Genomic DNA, 23,032 nt, shown 5'->3' on the forward strand with positions numbered 1-23,032 from the left:
TCAACACAACGCTACACTTCTTGCCGGGGTGGATTCACAGAGTCAACTTCCAGGTTCGGATTGAGCGAGTCTTCACTGCCCTCAGATGAACCTGCAAAATCGATCCTGCACTGCGGACGGTGCCGCTGGCAGTGTAGACATAGCTGAAGATAGTGTAGTCTAGCATACGACGAAACCTACTCCTGATACTGGCTTGCTGGGTTACTAGACGAGTCAATGTTCCATAGTATTTTCACCTGTAAAATGGGGATATCTACCTGTGCAAAGTGCTCTGAGATCCATGGCTGAAAGTTATTACCTGTGAGTATCACTGTTGAACCCCAGTTCTGTTGTGGGAATGAAATGCACAACTCCATGGTGTAGGGGTCAGAGCTGTAAGTGACACAAACCAAAATGGGAGCTTTAGCTGATTATGAACAGAAGCAGATCAGACTGAAACAAAATATATTTATTGTTGATACAGAGCGGAACATAATTGTCAGCACTTTGTTGGCAGCCCAAGTCAATCATAGGTTATTGATATAATGTTCATCTTACACCTTGCACTCCTTCAGTATTGGAGTGTTACCGTTATTCCAGCAGAGGGCACGGGGAGGGAGAGGAGGACTCTTTTGGTTACATAATCTTAGTAATAAGTTAGGCAAACATTTCTTCAATTACATATAAAAAGGAAAGTTCTTAACAACCAGCAGGCAACACAGGCCGGACAGTGTGAAATAGCAGATGGCCAGTTCACAGGGTGTCGCCATAACCTGCGAAACTAAGCATTACATACCCCTGGATTTGACAGCATGGATTTACTGAGCAGGTTCTACAATGAAATAGCAGCAATTGGAGATATTTTCCCCTCTGCTAAGGTCAGTGGAAATTTTTTTTTTTCTTTTTCTTTTTCTTTTTTCAATCACCAATAAGTGAGTTTTGCGAAGAATCAACAGCATCCTTGGATGTAACATTTCTTACATAATAAGATACCGGTCTTAGCTTTCCAAATGGCCACACTTATTGAACTGTGATGGCTGCTGTTCTTGAAATGGCTCTTCCAGTTCTCCTCTTTATTGGTCTGTCTTGTAAATGGGTTGTCATCTCGTTCTTGGAAAAAAATGCTCTGCTGCTGGAATTAGAGTTGATGGGTTTGTGCTTGACTTTGACATCGCCTTACCCTCCTCTACCAAGCATGCCCTGCTAAGAAAAAAAAAAAGGGGGGGGGAGCACAGATTTCAGCATTTAAAACTACACTGGATGCTCTCTTAAATGCCAGAAACAACCTTAGACAAGGAAAGACATTGTAAAGCAAAAGTATCAGCATACATGCAACCACATACAAAAGTTAGTGAGTGGGGACCAGGTGACGGAATACATCAATGCTGTGGACTCAATGAGCAGAACACTGAAAGGATATTGAAAAGCTGGAGGAAAAATTCCTTTTATCTTTCCTAACAATAGTGCCTCTGGCTGTTAGCCATTTTAGGCCCTTTTAAAAAAAATCTGCCCTTACAATAAGTTAAAGCCCATTCCCCAGGTCAGCAGGTAAAACCTATTCCTAGAATCTTTAGGATACCACCTTCCATAGAATTTTTAAAATATAACGAACAAAAAAACCCTATTTCCTGGGGCCTGTGAGCCAGGATCAAAATAGCCTTGTGAGCTTTGAACACGTCATAATGACCATGTGTTCCAATGATCATTTTCGGTGTGCCATTACTCTACGCAGATGTAACAGCATCAGCGTTTCACACTATATGGCTACCCCCAAGCACTCCAGTATGAGGAGTTCACAGGCTGCACTGATGTTTCTTCTAGCCCCACATCAGAAACCTCTGCTGTCAAGCTCCACCTGCATATCTTGCCTCTGGAAGGGAGAACAGTGTACTAGGCAACGGACTCCACCGTGGATATAGAGATCTGGATGGATACGTTACTGGGATCGCTGAGGATTTCCTATAGCTATGGCCTGTGAGATAGAAGGCTGGTGGAAACAAAAACATGTCCATGTTCTATGAGATAAAGGAGGGTAGATACCTGGCTCAGTAAAGAGCATGCTAAATGGGAGCTGATACTAGATTGGCCAGCGGCATGGTAAAAGCACGATGAAAGCTGGAGGGCTGGGAGGTTAACCAAAAGGAATCTGTTGCTCCTAGTCCTTGGTATCCAAAAAAGGTAGCAGTGGTAGGTGGGGGATTGTGAATCTTTTCTTGGAATTGATGGGAAAGAGTAGGTCATTTTTAGGACCTAACTGAGGACTGAGTCCCAAATGCAGACTTTGAAAAGTTACATGCTCTGGTATTACCAGGGAAAAGCCAGGCTACCATCACTTGGTAATTACTGCAGTAGTTTATGGTGGGACAAGGCAGAGTTTCCATCTCAACCCTAGTGATTTGGGAGGGTAAGGCTAGAACTCTGGAATTTGGACATTAAGAGAGAGGAGGTTAATGAATGGGGGCTGCTCTCAGGGTGCATATGTTTAGCAAAATAAAGATGGGGAACCTGTAGGCTGTCATTTATATCTTTAGCCACACTCACATAATACATTTATTAAAGCTCAGAAGATAACCTGCAAGGAGTAGTTCGGATGCAAGGAAAAGATTGCACTGAGGAGCAGTTCGTGGGCAGATTATTGCATTACAAGTGTACCTGTGAAATGAAGAGAACTGCCCCCATGATCACAAATATTGATCAAAACCCAAGTTAAATAAATGAGGACAGCAAGTAACACACATCAGTTTCATATTTCTTAGCTGTTATTAGAAACAAAGCAAAGTAAAACTTTTATTAGTGAACAAAATATATAATCTAAATCTTGACCTCATCCCCTAAGAGATTTCTGCAGAACTGGCTAAGGCTATTTTAACTAGAAGGCTCCACTGCAGTGGCTGTATGAAAACCTGCATGTAACTGCTGTTAGGCTGAATATTAAGATTGTATAAATTTAATAATGCATAAATTAACACAGGAAAATCTCAAAGGATCTGGAGAAAATCTCTGCAAGTCACAATTTAAAAATTGTTTCTTTTGTTTAGGATCCTGCTAACACTTAAATCTTGAAGGTGAGGAAAGAAATTGCAGGTATTTGCCCATCCACAGATTTTTCTCTGCAGCTTTCCATCGCTGCACAGATGGATATGTTCTCTGTGGCACCGAGAAGGTGGGGAGTACTTTCTGTTGCTCAGCAATAAACAGCAGGTGCCCCTGTAAACCAGGAACAAAACCCGAGGGGCTGAAAACTGTGGGCCACCCGCCTTTGTTAAAATGATCTGAACAGATTGCACAAGTATATTTGATATGTTACCTCTGTTAAAGAGGTTTCAGCCTCATTTCTGAACTACAGCTCAGTCATTGTCATTTATGATGCAGAGTTCTCTCTTTTGGTTGGTTACAAATGGCAGCACTGTGCTTTGTCAAGTCTTTATAGTATCAACCTAAACTTAGTATCATTGAAGTTAGAGAATGAACGAGTTATTAGATCCTTTAGTCCATCTCCATGCCAGTGCAGGGCCATTCCCATTTATTTTATATGCGGCCAATTTTGTTCGAAATATTACAAAGCAATGCGGCTTCCACTATTTCCCTTGGAAGACTACTCTCTTCAAATCCACCACTGGTCATTTTTGTGCTTCTTAACACTCTCCAATTAGCCAATATCCTTCTGGCAACGTACCTAGAACTCAATGCAACACTCCAGGTTTGCCCCACCATTGTGAATGGAGGCACCATCACACCAGCCTGCTCTATGACGTGATCCTTATGCCTTTATACGATGCCTGCTATCACCCTTATGTCAGTGTTACAGCTTATCAAGTTTCTCTCCCTCCAGCGTCTGCATTCGGATTATTCTCCCCAGACGTAATAGCAGTTTTGTTAATTGCCGCATACGTTACTAATTTCTGTAAGTCCTTTAATGGTCGTAACAATTAGTCTCATTTTAATAAAACTTCATCAGTTGGCCATTTCTTTTCTCTCTTCCAAGTCATTAATGAAGATGTCAAACGAGAATGGTCCGAACAACACTCCTTAAGGTAGGTATCTCCCACAATATGCTCCCCTTCTTCCCCCTACTTAGTAAACTGCCTTGTATTGCTACCTTTTGTTAAAGTCTTTTAGCCAGTTTTCGGTCCACTTCTGTTTTCCCAGCCATGCCAAATTTAAAGAATTTTTCAATTCAGATTTTATATGACAGAATCAAGTGCTTCACTAAAATCCAAATATATTGCATTTACTGCAGGGCTTGGTCAAATATGGCTTTATTCTGGCTAAAAAGCATGATTAAAGTCCACTCTATGCTACAAATTGGACTCACAAAGTTTTGTAGCCAGGCTTTCTGACACTGACCTATTTGTAGTGTAGGCTAGGCTGGAGCTTGACACCATGTTTCAAAGTGTTTTCAAACACAGCCTAATGAGGCTGTAGAAATTAGCATCCACACCTAGCATAGGTACAACTGTACAACTGTTTTTAGAAAATGTGCTGTATAGACTGTGTCGGGGTGTAGTGTGGATGAGTCTAAAACTAGAAAATTAGGACCTACTGGTAGCAATGGTGGTGTCCGTAGCATAAGCAGGGTTCAGGCGTTTTTATCACTGTATCATCTATATCTGCTCTGGGTAGACTAATAACAAGGTAAAAAAAATGCTGTTAAACAGACTAGATTAGTGCTCCCATTCTTACTATCACTAGTAGTAGTGCAACAGTGAAATCATTTTTTTTAAAAAGCTGATGGGGATACAGCCATAGTGTCTTCCCTTCCTGATGGTAACAAATATCTCCTTCCCCCCCACAATTACAATAGCATGAAAAGTATTAATAATACACTTCATAGACTTCTATTTATCAGACTCGCTTCCTAGGACTTCAGGTAAAGATTTAAACTCAAGATGTCAAATTCCTCAGTATTAGCAGCTCTCCAGGCTTTTCTCAGAAGAGGAGAAAAGACGATATTGAGACATAAGATTACAGACAGGGAGAGAAATAAAGAGCATATTGAAGAACGGGTGAAATGATTATAAGCAAGATAGGCGAGAAAGAGGAGTCAATAAATTCAATTTATGAAAAGCACAGAGAATTCTCTGTGTGAGCACAAGCGCCCAGCCTCACCACCTGGAAATCGCAGTAGTTAACTTATATGGTTTTTAATATCTTGCTCTATTCCCCCTAGCAAGTTTTTTTCTTTGTTTTGCTTCTTGTAGCCAACACCCACCCGTTAACGTTTTCATTCCTGAATACACTTTCTATTTATCCCCCTTTTGATTTGTTAATATTTGCTGTACATTACATTTAACAACGATTTCATAGTAATTGTTTATACAATTTAAGTAATAAACAGGTAAAAAGAATTACATTTACAGTTGAAACACATGAAGGATGAGAACTGATGATCATTATGAAAGTGCAACTGTTGTTTCCTTCACAGAAGGCTTCCCATGTGAGGTATCTTAAGGTAGCAACCTGTATAAATCACCATGCTTGGAGCGTGTATGAATGAGAAAAGAGCTGTAACAAATCCAGATTCTTGTGCAGGAAACTTTTGTAACCATTCAAGAGGTTTGACAAAAAAAATCTGCAACAAACTGATGTCTACATGAGTTCAAATCCATCTACCTGGATACTTATTCCCCCCTTCTCCTCACCCTGCATCACCATAGGATATGAGCATCTCCTAAACATTAATTAATTCATCCTTGTGAACAACCCTGTGGGGAAGGGAAGCATTGTTCACTGTTTAAGTTTACAACAGGCTTATAAATGATTTGGAGATGTTAAAAATATGAACAGTACGTGTTATAGGTGATATAAACATATCAGTAGAAGGTATTATATATGGTTATAAGCAAACTATTGATTAACCATTCACTAAAACATCTATTAACACTCATATTTATCAACATCCACAACATGCTGGAGGCCAATATGCTTAGCTCAGATTTCTATGCAGAAAGGCATTCCATGCTAGTAAGTGAAAATGTGGAAAAATTAAATGTACACAGATTAACAGGTCTGGCTGATATGCATCCTAGAGTGTAAAGGAAATTTATCTAAAGAATTTACTGAACTACAGGCAGCGATCTTTGAAGATGCTCAGAGAACTAAGGAGGTTCCAGAAGGCTGGAGAAAAAGCAAATCCTTTTGAGCTGGTGAGTGCCCCAAAGGAAATAAGCAGTAGCACTTTTCGTGCTCAAGAGACTGCAAGGAAAGCAGCTGTGGTCAATGCCTGCATGGTGGTACAGAACTCCTTGCATTTCCTGACATCTTACATGCCTGAGCAAAGGCTTAATCATAATCTGCCCAAAAATAATAAATAAAATGGCATTAGGTTTGGAAAAGGAAAATACAGGGTGGATATCATGAAAAATTTAATTAACAGTGAGATCTGTTAGACTGTGCAATATCAAGGGAAGTGTGGGAGCACAACTGCTTAGTGCATTTATAACTGGATAGAAGAAACTCAGGAGAACATACTGGAGGGAACAGCCTGGCATTCCTAGGGGAAATAGGAAAGGTGACCTAGCTGGTCCTTTCTATTTCAGATCTTTTCAGGTGGAGATTTTCTTCCAGCAATGCTAATCCACCAGGGATGCCTATTTAAAAACGAATACACTAACTACATGGACAAAGGATTATAATGACAAGAAGAGAGAAGTTTATTAAGCATTGCAGGCCTCAGATGGTATGGGTGTTTTAGCACTGGAACACGACTGTGACGGTTTGGCTGGGATTGAGATTTCCAAAGCAATAGACCATTAGCAATATTAATACCAAGAAAGACATCTGCAGTACTACCAAAGCAACATTGATCTAGAGTTACTGCAAAAAGGTCAGAGTGAATGGATGTGGTCAAACTCTTGCTAGTATTCACTACAGGTGTAATTAACTATAATAAAGGCTACATTATTAAGTATCAGAAGAGTTTGCTGAAGGCTGTGCTAAGACACTGGAGCAGGTGCTATGAAGTTTTCCTTTCATTACTGGAGTTCACCAACATTAAAAATCAAGATCAGTGGACTTCTTTAAGCACATGCTTTATACATACAACGCACTGGTGCCACTGATTTTTTCAAGGACAGAGAGATTAATAGATTCTAAGGCCAGAAGAGACCACTGCAAACTTTTAGTCTGACTTTCTGTATAACAAAGGCCATTGGATAATTCCTGTTTGGGAATAGATCTTTTAGAAAAATATCCAACCTTGATTTAAAAATTTCCAGTGATGGAAACTCCACCACAACTTTTGGTTAAATTCTTCTAATGGTTCATTACCCTCACTGTTAAAAATGTACACCTAAACTTCCAGTCTGAATTTGTTGAACTTCAACTTCTAGTTATTGGCTTTTGTTATACCTTTGTTTGCTAAACCGAAGAGCCTATTATCAAATATGTGTTCCCCAAATAGGTACCTACAGACTGCGATCAAGTGACCCCTTAACTTTTTCTTTGTTAAGCTAAATAGACTGAGCTCCTGGAGTCTATCACTATAAGGCAGGTTTTCTAATCCTTTAATCATTCTTGAGTCTCTTCTTTTACCCCCCTCCAATTTATCAACATTCTTCTTCAGTTGTGGATACCAGAACTGGACAGTATTCCAATAGGTGTCACACCAACACCAAATACAGAGGTAATATAACCATCCTACTCCTACTCAATGGATGCATAAATGAGACTAAGGATCGCGTTAGCTCAAGTTCAGCTGATTATCCACCATGACCCCCAGATCTTTTTCAGTCATTGCTTCCCAGGATATAGTCCCCCGTAAGTAAGACCTAAATTCTTTTTCCTAGATGTATAACTTTACATTTGCCCATATTTAAAATGCATATTGTTTGCTTGTGCCCAATTTACCAAGAGATCTACATTATTCTGTATCAGCGAACCAGCCTCTGAAGATGGAATACATCTTTTGGTACCTAAGCTGGAGAAGATCCCAAACCAGCACTCCAGATCTGACCCATCATGAAATATTGTTATGTCCAGAGAATTGAACCCAAACTTTGAGGCTTGAGCCAATCTCTAATTTAAACATATACTTTGCTGACTTCTAGCCTCTTTCTCCTATGCTGCTTTAATATGGCAATACAACTAAGTGTGGTGAGTCAGCTAGTAGTACCTAAGAGCTTCAGTTACCAGTATAGTTGCAGGTTGGGTTGCTTGCTAGTGTAACATAAGGAGCTGTACTTCCACAAAATAAAATACCCAAATGCCACACTATTGCAATATGTACACATCAAAGGCCTTTTTAGGAAATAATCCATGTAAAACAATCTGGTTTGCCCCTAAGAACTACACTGTGCAGTTACAAGTCAGATACAAATAGGACTGTTAAATTGCTGGCTTTTTAAAGGAGTCACAGACTTTTAAATAAATCTTTATTCTATTTTCCTGTTTTATGCTGTTATTTTGCAACTATCCATTTAAAAAAATCCTTCTGATATAAGTGGCTAATCAAACATTTATAAAACATTAGAAGTTTACACTACATAGTAAAATTAGAATGCTAGCAAACTAGGTTGCAGAAGGATAGAATAGGCTGGCTAAAATGCCACATTCTGAGAGTTGGTCACACATCAAAAATCAAAACTTCCTACAATTTGACTGGATCGCTAGCCAGTTTGGGACATGCATTAACTTGTTAATGAAATGGGTGATGTTATGGGTTGGAGTCTTATGACAAAAATACCATTCAGATGAATCTGTTTATCTTGCAGCTAAAACTGCAGATACGAGGAAACATTTGCTAACCATAGTGTCTATTATTCTGCGGAACAGTCTCCCAAGGGAAGTTACGGAAACACTTTTTCTTGAGTAATTTAAAATCGGACTCGACAAAGCACAGGCAAACATACTGTTAGGAACAATCCTGCATTGGCAGGTGAGAAGGATTAACAAGATGATCCAATAGTTTTTTCCATCTCTTATTTCCACAGACATTTCAGTAGCTGCATTCCTCTACCCACCTGTTTGGCATGATTGACACAATGAAGATATTGGCTGGCCAATGCAGAGCAGCTGAGGGTCTCACGGGAGTTTTGCTGATAACACTGGAGAATTTTACTCTGCAGATCAGCACAGATTGGATGAGATTCATATCGTCTGGGGAAAGAAAAACAACAATATTTTAGTTTCCTTCTGAGAAAGATTTCACGAGGGCTTTATACAGCCATTTTGTTAAAAGTAAACCAAATAGTAAAAGTGAAAGGAAAATGTTTTAGCGTTAGGAAGGAAAGGCTGCTTCCAGAATACACTGTGCTGTTACCTGAATAACAAAAAACACAAGCGCAATCTTGAGCTATAGAAGTTGGGCTATTAAGACCAGAGATTAGCTACATCTCCTACATCCAGCATTCAGTTAGCGTTCCTGGAGACACTAAGCATCCAATTTACTTCACCTGAGCATAGATCTCTAATTAAAAGCCCCAAAATCTACTAAACAGGCCTGATTTCACCTACAATGAGGAAAAAGTTACAGAAAGAACCACAAGATAGGTCAATCCTCGCCAATGAATACCCATATGACATCTTAAACTTCTGCTTGTTATGTATCGGTGGTGTGTGCAGCACACGTAGGGAAAATTATTCTCTTGGACTTGGCCCACAGAGAACATAAGGGACACACTATTATAGACTCATAGACTTTAAGGTCAGAAGGGACCATTATGATAACCTAGTCTGACCTCCTGCTCAATGCAGGCCACAGAACCTCACCCACCCACACCTGTAATAGACCCCTAACCTATGACTGAGTTACTGAAGTCCTCAAATAATGGTTTAAAGACTCCAAATACAGAGAATCCACCAGCAAGTGACCCGTGCACCATGTTGCAGAGGAAGGCAAAAAACCACCAAAGCTCTGCCAATCTGCCCTGGGAGAAAATTCCTTTCTGGCCCCAAATATGGCGATCAGCTAAACCTTGAGCATGTGGGCAAAACTCACCAGCCAGACACCCAAGAAAGAATTCTCTGTAGTAACTCAGAACTTGCCCCATCTAACATCCCATCACAGGCCATTGGGCATATTTACCGCTAGTAGTCAAAGGTCAGTCAATTGCCAAATTAGGCTGTCCCATCATACCATCCCTTCCATAAGCTTATCAAACTCAGTCTTGAAGCCAGCTAGGTTTTTTGCCCCCATTCCTCTGCTTGGAAGGCTGTTCCAGAACTTCAGTTCCCTGATGGTTAGAAACCTTCATCTAATTTCAAGTCTAAACTTCCTGATGGCCAGTTTATATCCATTAGTTCTCGTGTCCACATTGGTGCTGAACTTCAATAATTCCTCTCCCTCCCTAGTATTTATCTTTCTGATGTATTTATAGAGGGCAATCATATCTCCCCATAACCTTCTTTTGGTTAGGTTAAACAAGCCAGACTCTGACTCTCCTCTTATAAGGCAGGTTTCCATTCCACGGACCATCCCAGTAGCTCTTCTCTGCACCTGTTCGTTTGAATTCATCTTTGTTAAACATGGGAGACCAGAACTGCATACAGTATTCCAGATGAAAACCCACCAACATCTTGTAAAATGGTACTAACACCTTTCTATCTCTACTGGAAATACCTCGCCTGCTGTATCCTAGGACCGCATTAGTTTTTTCACAGACACACGATATTGGTGGCTTATAGTCATTCTGTGATCAACCAATATGCCCGGGTCCTTCTCTGTCACTTCCAACTGATGCGATCCCAGTTTATAGCAAAATGTTTTGTTATTAGTCCTTAAATGTATGAATGTGCACTTTCTACTATTAAATTTCATCCTATTCTATTACTCCAGGTCACAAGGTGTGATGTTCCCTCTGCAATCTGGTCTGGTACATCACCGAGTCACCCAATCCCTCACTAATAGAGCCCGACTAGCATTTGCTCTGCTGAGTCAACACCCCACTCCTGGGTCAGTTCACGCACAGCCTCCTGCAAGCTAGCTTCTCTTACTTTAGTGAGTGAGTGCTTTTGGCCAGCCACTCATGGGATTATGCAATAGAATGACAACAGCAAACATCCCACAGACCCAGATGCCACCCTAGGAATTTCAGTCCTACAGAGTTCAGTGTGCTGCCCGCTGGACTCTGCAAGCTCATCATTGGTTAGTCCATCAATTTATCTGAGAAATTGATATGCACCAGCTCTGTCACTTTAAATGAAATCTCTGCACACACCCAAACCTCATGCACTGCTTTAGATAAAACAAATAAGTTTATTAAGTACTGAAAGATTTTAAGTGATTATAAAACAGGGGAATTTGATTAGAAAGAAATAAAAGCAAATCACATTCTAAACTAAGCTTAACACTTTCAGTAACCTTACAGTCTTTATTTGGTTCTCACCCCAGGCTGGCTGACTCGTTCAACCAGGCCCTCCCCCGTGGACAGTCTTTCAGTTGCTTGATGTTGCTGTAGATGGATTTCAAAAAAGCGCTCCAGAGACCAAAATGTCTCTGTCTGTAACCTGTTCCTTCTCACATCCTGAGATCAGGTGACTGGCAATGTCCAGCATTGTTTCCTCCACTTAAGTCAAATGAGCATCACCTTATCAGATGCTCAGGCCAGTCCATTGTTCCTGGAAGAGCTGGGTTGTTTTAGGCATGCCTCACTGAGGCGTGAATTACCTCCACTTTTAGCGTTTGCCCGGATCTGCTCCAAACAATATGAGACACACATTTGGGAATATTACACAGCAGAGCTTCATAAGCACACACGACACTGCAAGAAGCATACTACTATAAAAGTAAAGTTCAGCATATCATGAGCATTCCAGAAATACCTTCCATGACATACTTTGCATTAAACAATACAGAGTTACACTATAAGGGTGAACAAGAATGATACACAATCACATCATAAGGGTGTATTTGGGGTGTATGATATTCTGGTCCTTCTCTTTATTAGCAATACCTCCCAACTTTGTGTCATCCACAAACTTTATTAGCACACTCCCACTTTTTTGTGCCAAGGTCAGTAATAAAAAAGTTAAATAAACCCTGTCCCAAGACTCCTGAGGAGCTCCACCAGTAACCTCCCCTCCAGCCTGAGGGTTCACCTTTCAGTATGACCCACTGTAGTCTCCCCTTTAAGCAATTCTTTATCCATTTTTCAATTTTCATATTAATCCCCATCTTTTCCAATTTAACTAATAATTCCCCATGTGGACCCGTATCAAATGCCTTATTGAAGTATAAGTAAATTAGATCTACTGCATTCCCTTTGTCTAAGAAATCCGTTATTTTCTCAAAGAAAAAGATCAGGGTGGTCTGGCATGATCTACCTTTTGTAAAACCATGTTGTATTTTGTCCCAATTACCATTAACATCGATGTCCTTAACTACTTTCTCTTTCAAAAAATTTTCCGAGACCTTGCATACTACTGAGGTCAAACTAACAGGCCTGTAATTACCCAGATCACTTTTTTTTTTTTTTTTTTAAACTTTCTTAAAATTAGGAACTATGTTAGCAATTTTCCAGTCGCATAGTATAACCTCTGAGTTTACAGACTCATTAAAAATCCTTGCTAATGATCTTGCAATTTCATGTGCCAGTTCCTTTTATATTCTTGGATGGAAATTATCTGGGCCCCCCGATTTAGTCTGATTGAGCTGTTTGAGTTTGGCTTCTACCGTGGATGTACCATTAGCCACCCTGACATTATCCTTAAGCTCTTCATTAGCTTCATTAAAAACTGAGGCAAAGTATTTGTTTAGATATTGGAACATGCCTAGATTATCCTTAACCTCCACCTCTTCCTCAGTACTTAGCGGTCCCACTTCTTCTTTCTTGGTTTTCTTCCTGTTTATATGGCTATAGAACCTTTTACAATTGGTTTTAATTCCCTTTGCAAGGTCCAACTCCAGATGTGACTTTTGTCATTTCTTGCTTTATCCCTACATGTTCTGACCTCCAAGAGGTAGTTTTCCTTGTCGATCCCGCCCATCTTCCACTCCTTGTAGGCTTTCTGCTTTCTCTTAATAACCTGTCTGAGATGCTTGCTCAGCCAGCTTGGTCTACAACTTTTGCCTATGAATTTTTTCCCCTTCCTTGTGATGCAGGCTTCAGATAGTTTCTGTGACTTTGACATGAAGTAATTCCAAGCCTCCTCCGTCTTTAGATCCATGAGTTCTTCAGTCCAGTCCGCTTCCCTAACTAATTCCCTTAATTTTTTAAAGTTAGTCCTTTTGAAATCAAAGACCCTAGTCACAGATCTATTTTTGTTTATCCTTCCATTTAGTTTGAACTGAATTAGCTCATGGTTGCTTGAACCAGGATTGTCCCCTACAACCAGTTCTTCTATGAGGTCCTCACTACTCAAGATGCCAAATCTAAAATGGCATCCCCTCTTTTGGTTCAGCAACTATTTGGTGACAGAATCCATCATTTGTCACATCCAGGAAAAGCTGGGCTCTACTATTATTAGTAGCACTTGTCCTCTAGTCTATATCTGGGAAGTTAAAAGTCTCCCATAATCATACAATTCCCAGTAGTATTTACCATTAAAAACATTAAAGAGGTTTCTATTGATATCCAAATCGGATCCCGGTGGACTGTAGCACACCACAAGCACTATCCCACAGGAAACTCTAGTAGCTTTCTTCCCCCAAAGTGATTTTCACCCAGACAGACTTTGTCTTATCCATTCCATCGCTTCTAATTTCTTTACCATCTAACTCTTCGTTCATATACAATGCTACTCCACCACCTTTGCCTTTATTTCTGTCTTTCCTAAACAGCAAATACCCTTCAATACTTGTACTCCAGTCATGACTACTATTGTTTCTGTTACACCATGTTTCTGTTATCCCTATAATATCTGGTTTCACTTCCTGTGCCAAGAATTCCAAAATTCCTCCATTTTGTTACCCAGGCTCTTCCCACTGGTGTACAAACATCTTAATTTTTGCTGTTTGGCTTTGCTAACATTCCTTACCCGATTTGGCAAAGTCATTCTATTACCAGTATCACCTATTAAACTGGTGTCTACACCACTCTTCCTCTTAATTTCCATTCTCCTACCCACTACCTTAAACTTTCTTACTGCATTTTCCTCCCTCTCAATGTTAAAATCAAGCATGGAGATTACTCGGGTATCTCCCAATCATCTCCCCCAAATTGCTAGTTTAAAGCTCTCTTAATCAGTTGTGCCAACCTCTATCCTAGAAGTCTATTTCTCTCCCAACTCAGGTGAAGTCCATCCCAGGAGAACAGTCCTCTGTCCATGAATGCCTCCCAGTGGCCATACATCCCAAAGCCCTCCTTATAGCACCACTGCCTGAGCCATCAGTTGATCATCATAATCTTGTCATACCTTTGCTGTCCTCCTCTAGGGACGGGCAGGATCCCACTGAAGATCACCTGAGCCACGATTTCCTTAAGAGTCTTCCCCAGCAAGAATTTAGCTATATCATTTGTTCCCACATGAAGAACAATCAGTGGATTCTTTTCCGCACCCGTTAGGATCCTCTTCAGCCTCAGGTCCACCTTCCGTATCTTAGCACCCGGCAGACAGCACAACCCTTCTGTTCTCTGGATCAGCTCTGGTTACAGGCCTGTCTGTTCTTCTTTGCCATCAGATGAGGGAGATGACCTTTTGCTCAGCTGATATCCTGTTATTTTTGGAACTGAAGGCCCCAAGTTCTAAACCCAATTTGCAGGTATGCATGTGGTTTATTATAGAATTTTGTCTGTTTGTTTTCTTCACTGTATAGGATTCATGACACTTGCATCAACCTCTCTGGCTAACCCAATAGAGTCATTGTCTTCAATGGGAACTGTGGAAATTGAGCACCTCTCAGGGCCAGTCCCTTAAAACGTAAGCTCTTTTGGGCAAGTATCTTGTCATCTTGCATTTGTCCATGAAGTGCTATCCACGCCTAGAAAGCTGCAGAATTAATAAATAATTCCTGAGCTCCAAGCACAGCTCAGACACAGATCCTGTCTGTAAACTGGGACAAGTAAAACTGTCACCATTTTCCCATCTGTAAAATGGGGGTAGAAATGAATGCATGACTATCTCAAAGGGAAGAATGTTTGTAAGGTACTTTCAAGATGAAAAGTGCTAAGTATTGTTAAACTGACTGGCTACCTCTGGGTGTTAATTATATAAAAAAGGCATTTCTATGACATTCATCACTATAGCATGAGGGCCAAATGATGGTTTTTTAAACCCAGTAGTAACAAAGTGTTTTTTATGAGTATAAACAAACACAGCTTTCAAAAATGATATGGCTCTTCTACTTTCAAGATTATATTCATTTTATGTGCATATAGAGCATACTTAACTCATCTTCCAGTTAGTCCTTTAAGGAACCTTAAACGGGCTGCTAAAATATACATTCCACAACACATTATTTTCAGTTCAATAAGGTTAAAAAAAAAAAAAAAAGAAAGATTAATCAGCCAAAGTATCCTCAGATGAATATTTTGCTCCTTCTTATATGCTGATTGGCCTACGAAGCTCAGTATTGTACTAGAGTATGAAAGTAAACTGCAATGCACAATTACTGTTCCTTAGGGACATTTGCTATTTGACAGCATCTCAAGATGATGTACCAAAAAAAGGAATGTTAAATCTCCTTGATTTTACGGCATATACCCATATGAAACATCCCTCTTACTCTCTTCATTCAGTACCTTACATCTCTGTGAAACACCTAAAATGAAATTTAAATCCAGTCCCATGTGCTTACACTCTTTATGATCTGAAAGTTCAGACTTCTGTGGATTTTTATGGATGAGGATTTTCCCTTAATCCCCTCTCTGCTGATACGAACAAGCATTTTAGAGACTGTTGTACATCAAAATGTATGACCATAAAATGTTGTACACTGACTGATTACAGTGAGGTCTTTGACTATCAATATCATGTAAAATGTGAGAGGAAGCACAGTATATGCTCTTTGTAGACTTATGACTCACCGCTCTGATGATTTGGTTTCTAACAAGATTCATAGATTCCAAGGCCAAAACCAATGCTCATTTTACCTGACTGAAAGCCTGCTCTGGACTGATAATCCAATACAACAGAATCAGTTAACAAAATATAAAGACATGCATACACACTTGACCTAACCCAAGTGACTTTAAAAGTCTGCCATGTACTGTGTCCCATATAAATTGGGAGGCTGGGGGAAGTAAGGAAGGAAATGGTTCTTTAAATTGTCATTATGTAAATTTGTCTAAATACTATTTTGTTACTATTTTAGCCCAGAGACAAGCTTTTTTGTTTGTTTGTTTTTTGAATCATGCTATTAGCAACACAATTCAAAGCCCATGAATTATTCTTTATTTGAAATGTGTCAAGGTGTACTTTTATGCTGCTGTCAATACTACAGCATTTCAAGACCTCTGATTTTCTGTCTGCTAATCACTTCTTTTCATAAAATAAAAAAATTAAATAAAGCAACAGCATCCACCGCCAAGCTCCTCAGGCATTTGAACCTGTTATTTATGGAAGTTCAATGTAAACAGGTACAGTTCCTTAAGTAGACCATGTCCATTTTCTTGGATTAGTCTGCGAGGGAAGAACACTGGCTCTGTATTGTTCTGTTATGCTTGTTATGCTACTCTGCTTGTTATGCTACTCTGATGCTACTCTGCATTGTTTTCACTTTTGGGAAAAGTCTAAATGAGATACTGTCTAACATTAGGTGGCCATAAAACAAACTGTGGTACCTTCCATTTGGAAAGAGTTTCCAAGATGCTTCCAATGTGCAATACCATAATTGCCATACAGTTACCAACTGATTTCTATAAACTAGAGGAATGTGCTCTCTCCTTCTGATGAACACAACTGCTTTTAGGTGGGCATCACAAAAAGCAAATGGCAAAATGAAACTAAATATCTACCTATAAGGGATGCTTTCTAATGTTTTATAAAAATGGTTAAGAGCCTGGAGGGTTTGACTGATGAGAAAAGGTTAAAAGAGCTAAACAATGAAAATACTAATGAAGTGAAACCTGTAATGTATCTTTATTAAGCAATTTACTTTTGCATTTCAGGTTTTTTTTTCATTGTTCATCACCATTGTGTTTAAATGCTTGTCTTAAGAGACCACCATATACTAGTCACCCATATCTACTGTTAATAAATTTGTCCTGCCTTTGTTAGAGCATCCCGTTAAGAAACGGTTTTCTGATTCTTAGAATGGCCACTCATGATTTACTGTATCAATAGGCTATAAAGGAAGGAGAGGAAGTCTTTAGGGTAGTCCAAGGAAATATAATGGGAAACAAAAGTGTTAAATTAAGAAAAGGTAAACTTAAGATGACCATCAGGAGAAACACAACCTGACAGTGAGATCTATCATACTATCGAACAATTATCCACAGAAGTGCTGGAATCTTCACCACTTGGGACATTCACAACAAGACTGGACAAAACAATAGAAAAAATATAATGAAAAGAACAGTCTCTTGCCTGGTAAGGGGATAAACCTGGACAGATTGATAGGTCTTTCCCACCTCTAAAACATGCAATTCTATGATCACGTTAAAGAATCAACACATCCAAGAGATTTAAAGTAGAAGTTACTGAAGTAGAAATAAAGTTTTCATGGCAAATATGAGAATGAAAAATCAGTCTGATCTAAGCAGTACATTATACCGAACAACTGCAAAAACTTGTTTTTGAGCTTATTACTGTATTACTTGTTGATCTGATTTTGCTTTCCTGGCTGCCCCAAAAGCACCTCACATGCTAAGAAAATGCTTCTGTGTATGAGCGTAAGCCTTAGAGAATGCCATTCACCCATCTTTTCAATCAAGCTGATGCAATGGAAAGAGTTAAAGATAATAAAATGAAAACGAAAAAAAAAAAAGAGGGTTTAAAAAAAAAAGAAAGCTTTCCCATTCTATGCTACGGGATGAAGAACATATTTAATGAAAGTGACTTTGTATTTATCTAGTCTTTCTCAAAGAACACAGCTCATTATATTCCCAGGCACGCCAAGAAAGGAACCCCTTTAGAATGTTCAAACAAAATGTCAACCAAAGAGAAATCTGAAGCCAGCATAGTAAGCTACACGGTTTTGTAATAAAATGGGCATCCTGAATGTAAGAATCCGAATTGCTGATGAGTTTCCAACTGTGTGGGTAACTGGTATAATCCCACAGGATCAGGAATCAGACAACTGACACAAGAATGTAAGAGAACACATATAAAAGCATTAGCAGACTTTGAAACATATAGGATACATAGATTTCTCAGGTCATGGACTTGCTCTTTAGCCTTAGGCCTATCAACAATAAGGCACATATTAATCTGTGTATATATGCAGACAGAGACAGACAGACATGTTGCCAGGAAGTGAAACATTTAGTTTCTAGTTGAAACTGCAGGGATTTTAAAGGGGATTGAATCTTGTTAACAAAACTGATTTTTTGCCCAGAAGACTGGATTTAACACCATCTGATAAAAAAGTGCCACTGGATCCTAATGCACACAAGCGGCCAGGGGCTCCGTTTTATTCCTCATTCAAATGCTGGCACCTTCCAATAGCATCTATCATCATCATCATCATTATTATTTGCATTACTGTAGTGCCTAGGAGTCCTAGCCATGGACCACGATTCCATTTTGCTAGGTGCTGTACAAATAGAACAAAAAGATGGGCCCTGCTCCCGGTTTGAATGGTGGCTGACGGCTGTACTTTCTTTTATATTCAAGTGTATAGATCCCAAGGGATGGAAGACTGGCCCTCGAATCTTTTAACATGTGGAGGGAGGCATCAGTCTTTTCAGCAAATAATTTTGTTCCCTCAAAGGAGAGGTCCTCCACCACTGTTTGGACCTCCTTGGGGAAGCCGGAGAGATGAACCCACAAAGCCTGTCTCATCACAATGGGAATCTGATAGCAAGGTCTGTCGGGTGCCTGGTGTATTATTGGTGTTTCCGCTATTGATGACCATACCTACAGAGCCTTCCTGGGGCAGATCTTCTATGTTTCTCATGCCCTGCGGTACCCATGCTTCTTTGACTGCACCCAACGGGTTTTTAGGCATTCTGACTTCTTCTGTCGGTTCAGTACCGCCTGTGCCCTGGGTACCATATTCAGATGGCTTTGGTGCCATTGGTACCGATGATACTGACTGAGCCAGGAATCGTTTTTGGCTCGATCAGGGCTTGCTATGGGGACTCACCAACCTTTTCTTAGAGGCCTTATGTAAGGGGCTTGCAGGAGTCTCTCACCTCCCTTCGAAATGGAGGGTTGCGGTGATGACTCCCGCTAGGATTCTGGAGGTGGAAGGGCTGACACCACACGCAGGAGTTTGAACCTCAGTTCTCTGTCTTTCCCGGATCTGGGCTTCAGTTGCTGACCCAAGCCACATTTCTGTGGAATGTGCTTCTCTCTCAAGCAGCGAACGCACTGTGAGTGTCTGAGAGTCACTGGGATAGATTCCTTGCAACTAAGGCACTTTTTGAAGTCTGGGGAGCTGGGCATATCTTGTCCAGTGGATTGATGAGAGAAATAGTCTTTTGGCAACAGCCAAAATAGAATGTAAATGAAGCTAAAAAAGAAAAAGGGGCTTAAAAAGAAGCTAAAATTAGCAATTCTAAGAATGGAATGGACAACTCTAGCTCTGGCTCTAGCTAGGGGCAGCTGAGAAGGAACTGGGGAGGGATTGCCCATGCATGCTGGGATTGCCCAGCTGCTCACAGCAGGTGAGGAGCAGAGCATGCACGGGTGGGACAGACTGCTACCAAAGTTCTCCGATCAGCACCGCAGTGATGCAGATACACCTACAGTGGAGCAACCATAGGGACATTACTTGAAGAAGAATTCTATAATATGCCTAAGGCCCTGTGTAAATCACATTATTAATATTATTATTAATATTTATTTTAATTCTTTTAAAATTCACAGCAATGTCATGGGTGTTTGAATTTCATGGGACATGCCTGGTGCCGAGTCCTCCCTCAGCCCCCCCTACCTGAACTGCTGGGATTTTTCCAACAGCGAAGAAGCAGAAGCAGGCAACCCAGATTTTGCCTCTCTGCTGAGGCAGTGGCTGCTTGTGGGGAGTTAGCAAGCCAGTCCCACCCCACAGGGGGATGGGGAGGGCTGCAGGCTGGGGGAGGTCTCACTACATGGCACCAGCCATCTGGCCCACCCTGGCCCAGGACAGGGATTGGGGCCCATCTTACTTCATATTCAGCTCCAGCTTCAGCCCCTGCTGCTGCTACTTTCTGGCAGCTGGCCAGAGGGAAGAGTGGGGTGGGGCACCTTCAGACACCTGTTCCTGCTCCAAGTGGTGGATACTGTTTTCAGCACCTCCAGGCTTTCCAGAGGCCACTGCAAAGTGGGCCAGGCCAGGGTCTTTAATCACCGTGTATTGTCAGCCCTTTCCCTGCTAGAGGGACAGGAAACTAGCTCCACCATGAGCAGATGAAGTAGCCCAATACCATGATTTTTCCAACAGCAGGGAGGTGGAAGCTGACCTGTTTCCTGTTGGAAAAATAACAGAATTGGGCTAATTTAATGACTTCCGTGCAATCCCTGAAATCGTGATTTTCACAGGGCCTTAATTATAACCTTATCTTGACAGATGAATTCTTCTTTATCACAGCACAAAAAATGAGTGGCGGTTCTACGTACAAATTATCAAAACTTGACCACATTTGTTACATGCAAACAGAATGAAGCCCAACCCAGTAATAATATATGCGGTGCTTTAAAATGCCAATTTCACAAATCTGACAACAATCATAAGCCAAATCATTTGAGAGAATTTCAACAGCAAAATCTGAATGACAATTGGGAACTGTTTAAGCAAATTTTACCAGATGCCCAAAAAGCCACAATCATAAAGAATGCCACACTGGTTAAAAAAGTGGTTAAGAGGGAAAGTGAAGGAAGTTATAAAAATAAAAACAATACATAACAAATGGAAGAAAAGGGAAGTTGATAATAATGAAAATAAATCAAAAGCTAGGAATTGTAGGAAACTGATAAAGGAAGTAAAAGAACACAAGGCGAAATCTATCGCCAGCAGAGCTCTTATGATCCTTAAATACATTAGGAACAAAAAAATTCCTAAGAATGGTATTGATCCAATAAACGAAAATGGTAGAACTGTCAATAATAATGCAGAAAAGGCAGAAGTGTTCAATAAATATTTCTGTTCTGTATTTGGGAATAAACATGATGTAGTTCTAGTAGGAAGTGAGAACCTGAGACATGAGGCCTAGTAATGACGAGCCTGAGGCCTGAGCTAAGGCAGCAGTTAAGCCCTGTTATTATGAAGCAAAGTTAGCAGAAATGAGAAATCAAAAGAACAGAGCTGAGCTGCTGCCTTAGCTCAGGGTCTCAAAGACAGCATCTTTGTCTGGCTGAGTGAGGAATAGAAAGTCCCACCATTTACTAAGCTGATCCACTGTCACAGGCATACATGTATTAAGTGCATTTGTAGCAGGTACAGGTAACTTTTTATTGTGTGCTTCGCAGGCAATAAACCAGGCCTGGTGGCTTCGTCACTAAAATGAATCGCTGGTCTTATTGGGTAATTCAATCATAGTTTGCTGAATTGGCTATCTGCACAGCACTGAGACAGCATACACACTGGAAGAACACACATACAGCCAACAACTGACAACAGTAGTCAGATCATATGATGATCATGACACATCCTCCTTTCCAATAGTAACTCAGGATTATGTTAAACAGCAGCTACTGAAGTTGGACATTTTTAAATCAGGAGGTCCTGATAACTTACATTATAGAGTTTTAAAAGAGTTGGATGAGGAGCTTTAGGAACAAGTAATGTTGATTTTTCAATAACTTTTGGAACACTCAGGAAATTCCAAAAGTCTGGAAGAAAGCTAATGTTATGCCAATATTTAACATGGAAAAACAAGACGACCTGAGTAATTATAGAGCTATCAGCCTAACTTTGACCCTGGGCAAAATAAGTGAGTGGCTGATAAGGAATTTAGTTAATAAAGAATTAGAAGAGGTTAATATAATGAATGCCAATCAACATGAGTTTATTGAAAATAGTTCCTGTCAACTAGGATATCTTTTTCTGACAAGATTATAAATTTGGTTGATAAAGGTAAGAGCATTGCTATAACAGACTTCTGTAAGGAATTTGACTTGGTATGTATGAAATTTTAATTAAAAAAACTAGAATACAAATTTAACATGGCACACATTAAATAGATTAAAAACTCACTAACTGTAAAATCTCAAAATCTAATTGGAAATGGGGAATCATCACGGAGCAGATGTATTTTTAGTGGGGTTTCACAGGCATCAGTTCTTGCCCTTCTGATATTTCACATATTTATCAATAACCTGGAAGAAAACAAAATCAGTACTGATAAAATTTGCAGATGATACAAAGATTGAGGGAATGATACATAATAAAGAGGACAGAACACTGATACAGAGTGATCTGGATTACTTGGTAAACTGGGCACAAACAAACAATGTGTGTTTTAAATATGGCCAAATAAAGTAATATATTTTGCAACAAAGAATTTAGGCCATACTTACAGGAGGAGAACTCTATCCTGGGACGCTGTGACTCCAAAAATGACTTCAGAGTCATGTTGGATAATCAGTTAAACATGAGTTCCCAGTGCTATGTTGTGGCCAAAAGGGCTAATGAACTCCTTTGATGCATAAAGAGGAGAATATCAAGTATGAGTGGGGAGGTTATATTACCTCTGAATTTGGCCCTGGTGCAACTGCTATTGGAATACTGTCCAGTTCTGGTGTCCACAATTCAATAAGAATGTTGATGAATTAGAGAGGGGTTGACAGAAGAGCCCCAAGAATGATTAAAGGATTGGAAAACATGCCTTGTAGTGACAGATTGAAGGATCTCAATCCAGTAAATTTAACAAAGGCCAGGCCTACAGTAAAAAGTAGGTCAACCCAGCTATGTCGCTCAGAGGTGTGAAAAATCCACATGCCTGAGTGACACAGTTAAGCCAAGCTGATCCCTGGTATAGACAGCACTGGTCCACAGACCTAACTACCACCTCTCAGGGAAGTGGATTGACTACAGTAATGGGAGAATCCATTAACTTTCTCTTTCACTCTTTCGTCAACAGAAATGCTACAG

General features: G+C 40.1%; 1 protein-coding gene across 2 annotated transcripts in view; it reads right to left on the bottom strand.

Moving 5' to 3' along the window:
• Positions 1–427: 427 nt before the first annotated feature.
• CHCHD3 (coiled-coil-helix-coiled-coil-helix domain containing 3) overlaps positions 428–23,032 on the bottom strand; it is a 257,774-nt gene continuing 235,169 nt past the window's right edge. Inside the window, exons 7-8 of one of the 2 annotated variants that reach the window (XM_067534919.1) lie at positions 8,940–9,075; positions 428–1,179 (exon numbers count right to left, since the gene is read on the bottom strand). In XM_067534919.1, coding sequence (XP_067391020.1) covers positions 1,156–1,179; positions 8,940–9,075 — 160 coding nt within the window. In that variant the 3' untranslated portion in view covers positions 428–1,155. Of the gene's footprint in view, positions 1,183–8,939; positions 9,076–23,032 lie in introns of both variants that reach the window. The other variant, XM_067534918.1, reaches the window with a different exon arrangement.

Source organism: Emydura macquarii, unplaced genomic scaffold, assembly GCF_026122565.2.
Source record: "Emydura macquarii macquarii isolate MOO-44397 ecotype Brisbane River unplaced genomic scaffold, CSIRO-AGI_Emac_v2 contig_3470, whole genome shotgun sequence".
NCBI lineage: Eukaryota > Metazoa > Chordata > Testudines > Chelidae > Emydura > Emydura macquarii.